Genomic DNA, 2,799 nt, shown 5'->3' on the forward strand with positions numbered 1-2,799 from the left:
CCACATTTACTGAGTACTTGCTCTTGGGAAGTCCCTGGCACTGTGCCCCTGAGTAAGAAAGGCCTGAAATAATTCAATCTAACGTAGGATTTAGTAATTAGAGCATGACTCAAAGTGCAAATCTATGACATTGTGATGAGAACTAGGAAATGTGAGGTCCACTGCACGCTGGTCACTGGGGCAATCAGGAGGCCTCTCTGACAGCTGAGCTCTCCAGGGCTTGAATCTGCAGAGATGTGGGGAATTCAAGCAATTGAAGGGAGGCTGGAGGCCTGGAGCTTGCTACAGAAAGAGCGGAGAGGTCGGGGCGTCCACTCTTCTGCCAGAGCATCCCGGTGGCAGATAACTTCCTGCTGTTGGCCCCAGGCCTAAGTCCAGGTGCTGCTTCCTGGCTGGGTGACTTCCCCTCTTTGTGCCTCAGTTTCCCACAGGTGGAAGCCTTCTCTGGTAGAGCTGAGGGATGAGATGAACAGCCCAGAGATCTATGAACTGGCTGCTGGGTGGGCTGGCTGTCCGTGCTGTTGTGGGTGGTTTGTATTCCTCAGCTCACCCTCTGTCCCTTGCCACCCTGCCCCACAGTGCCTCCCCGAATCACTCTGCCGCCCAGCCTGCCAGGCCCGGTGCTGCTCGGCGCCCCTGTCCGGCTGACCTGCAATGCCTCCGGCGTCCCCAGCCCCACGCTGATATGGCTGCAGGATGGAAATCCTGTGTCACCCTCAGGGACCCCTGGCCTCCAGGTCAGCAAGGCTGGGTGGTGCCAGGAGGGTGGGCTGGGCTGGGAACAGCGGCCAGGCCCTGGGAATCAGGATTAGGGAGAAGCCAAGCTGCCCTGCCCAACGTAACATGTGCTAACAATCTGTGTTGTGCAAAGTTTCTGGATTGCCACAGTCAAACAAGTAAAACTAAAGGGGTGAAATCCATTTTAATTTGACAGCAAATCCAATACATCCACAGGAGTATGGGTCATCCCATGATCACTGTAAAAGCTATTGATGAGACATTTTCTGTTCCTCTTTTCACACTAATTCTGAACTGTGTTGTAGATTTTACACAGTGTGATTGAACTATAGTATACAGTGAATTTTTACATTAAAAAATGCACTACAGTAAAAGACATTCTGTTAATTCCCCTCAAAATCCTCCCCCTTGCTTTGAACACACTCATCCCATCATCCTGCCACTTTCTGCAGCAGTTCTGGAGACTCCTTTCGTGCATGTCTTTATGAAGTGTGATTAAGAATATAGTGAATGTTGTTGCCGAACACCACCCAAAGGAAGGGCAGCTCATAAAAACACAACACTGTGTCCTCGTCCACCTTATTCACTGGATCTGCCACTGTGAACTCTGGCTCTTCCCCAAAGTCAAAATGACCATGAAAAGTTAATTTTTGAATTGATTCAGTAGATTGAGCCAGCCGCGACAGTGCATCTAAAGTCACTCAGGAAAGAGGATTTCCAGAGCTGCTGCAGAAAGTGGCAAAGACCAGGGAATGCATAAGTGTTTGAAGTAAGGAGGAAGATCCTATGGGATTTTATGGTAATGTGTCTTTTACTGTGATGGTTTTAAAAATTTAAACATTACCCATATTTTTTAATCACATCTTGTGCATTTGTGACCCGTCTCAATTTGGACTGGTGGCCTCGAAGGCTCTTTAACAGCATGTGGCCAGTGTGGCTTTAGAAACACACCAGGAGGATGACGGAACTGTCCCCGCCCAGCAGAGGGCCGGGTGCAGCCCCTGGCTTCCCTGTGGGTTTACATGAGGCTGTGTGTGTGCCTGGCAGCAAGGCCAGCTTGTGAGGATGGGGTGCTGTCCCTGTGGACAAAAAGCACAGGTGACCTCCTGATACAGGCTTCACTCTGGGGTCACAGGTCTTCCCTGGGGGCCGGGTCCTTGCCTTGGCCAGTGCCCGGACCTCTGACTCAGGCAGCTACTCCTGCGTGGCCGTGAGTGCTGTGGGCGAAGACCGCCGGGATGTGACCCTGCAAGTCTATGGTGAGTGTCTGGTGTGTGGCTCTGTGGTCCAGGCTGGCTGCTCTGGGGCGGGAGGTGGGGGCAGGGGAGTGGGGCTGGGCATGCCCAGCCCCGTCCAAAGGAGTGAGAGTGGCTGAATGGACAACACACCTGCTCAACCCTGTGGCTACCATCATGTGGGGTCAGTTGGACCCCGGGACCTGACCTGGAGCGTGACCTCCCCTGTGGGCGGGTGAGTGGGCAGCTGGTGGCCCTGTACAGCCAGCAGCTCCATGTTCAGGAAGCCAGAGAAGGAGGAGGAAGTAGGAAGGGCAGCAGGCAGCGTCAGGAAACTCTTGGTCTTCTTCTAGTCTCTTGGGGGTGATGGTCTCTTCTGAAGGGCAGTATGACAGGGTGATTAGCAGCCTTGGCCCTTGCATGCTGTGCATCTGGGGTTCAACTCCTGCCTCTGGGACCTGGAGCCAGTCACTCTGCTCCTTGGAGCTCCCTATCCTCATCTGTGAAGTGGTGTGGGGAGCCCCCTGTCTTGGTTACTTTTCTTTCATTGCGAGACAAAATACCCAGTGCCCCAAATTAAGGAAAGAAAGGTTTATTTAACTCACAGATTGTGGAGATTTCAGTCCATATTCGGTTGGCTCCAAGGCAGAGTGGCACATGGCAGAGGGCAATAGTTCCTGGAGCCAGAAGATAGCAAAAGCAACAAGAGCACAAGGGGAGGAGCAGAGGCAAGCAGCCTCTTTCCCTCCCTTACATTATATGCAAACTACCTGCTCCGGGGCAGGTGTAGCGGTCACACCCTTGAGTCAATCATAACTCTAGAAGC

General features: G+C 52.6%; 1 protein-coding gene across 1 annotated transcript in view; it reads left to right on the plus strand.

Moving 5' to 3' along the window:
* Window positions 1-2,799, plus strand: part of Hmcn2 (hemicentin 2) — a gene marked incomplete in the record, with an annotated part of 130,718 nt that overhangs the window by 69,625 nt on the left and 58,294 nt on the right. Inside the window, 2 exon segments of the mRNA XM_013506721.1 lie at window positions 580-737; window positions 1,874-1,997. Of these exon segments, the coding sequence (XP_013362175.1) occupies window positions 580-737; window positions 1,874-1,997 (282 nt within the window).

The sequence above is a fragment of the Chinchilla lanigera genome, unplaced genomic scaffold (genome assembly GCF_000276665.1).
Source record: "Chinchilla lanigera isolate Chin_1 unplaced genomic scaffold, ChiLan1.0 scaffold00112, whole genome shotgun sequence".
Classification (NCBI taxonomy): Eukaryota; Metazoa; Chordata; class Mammalia; order Rodentia; family Chinchillidae; genus Chinchilla; species Chinchilla lanigera.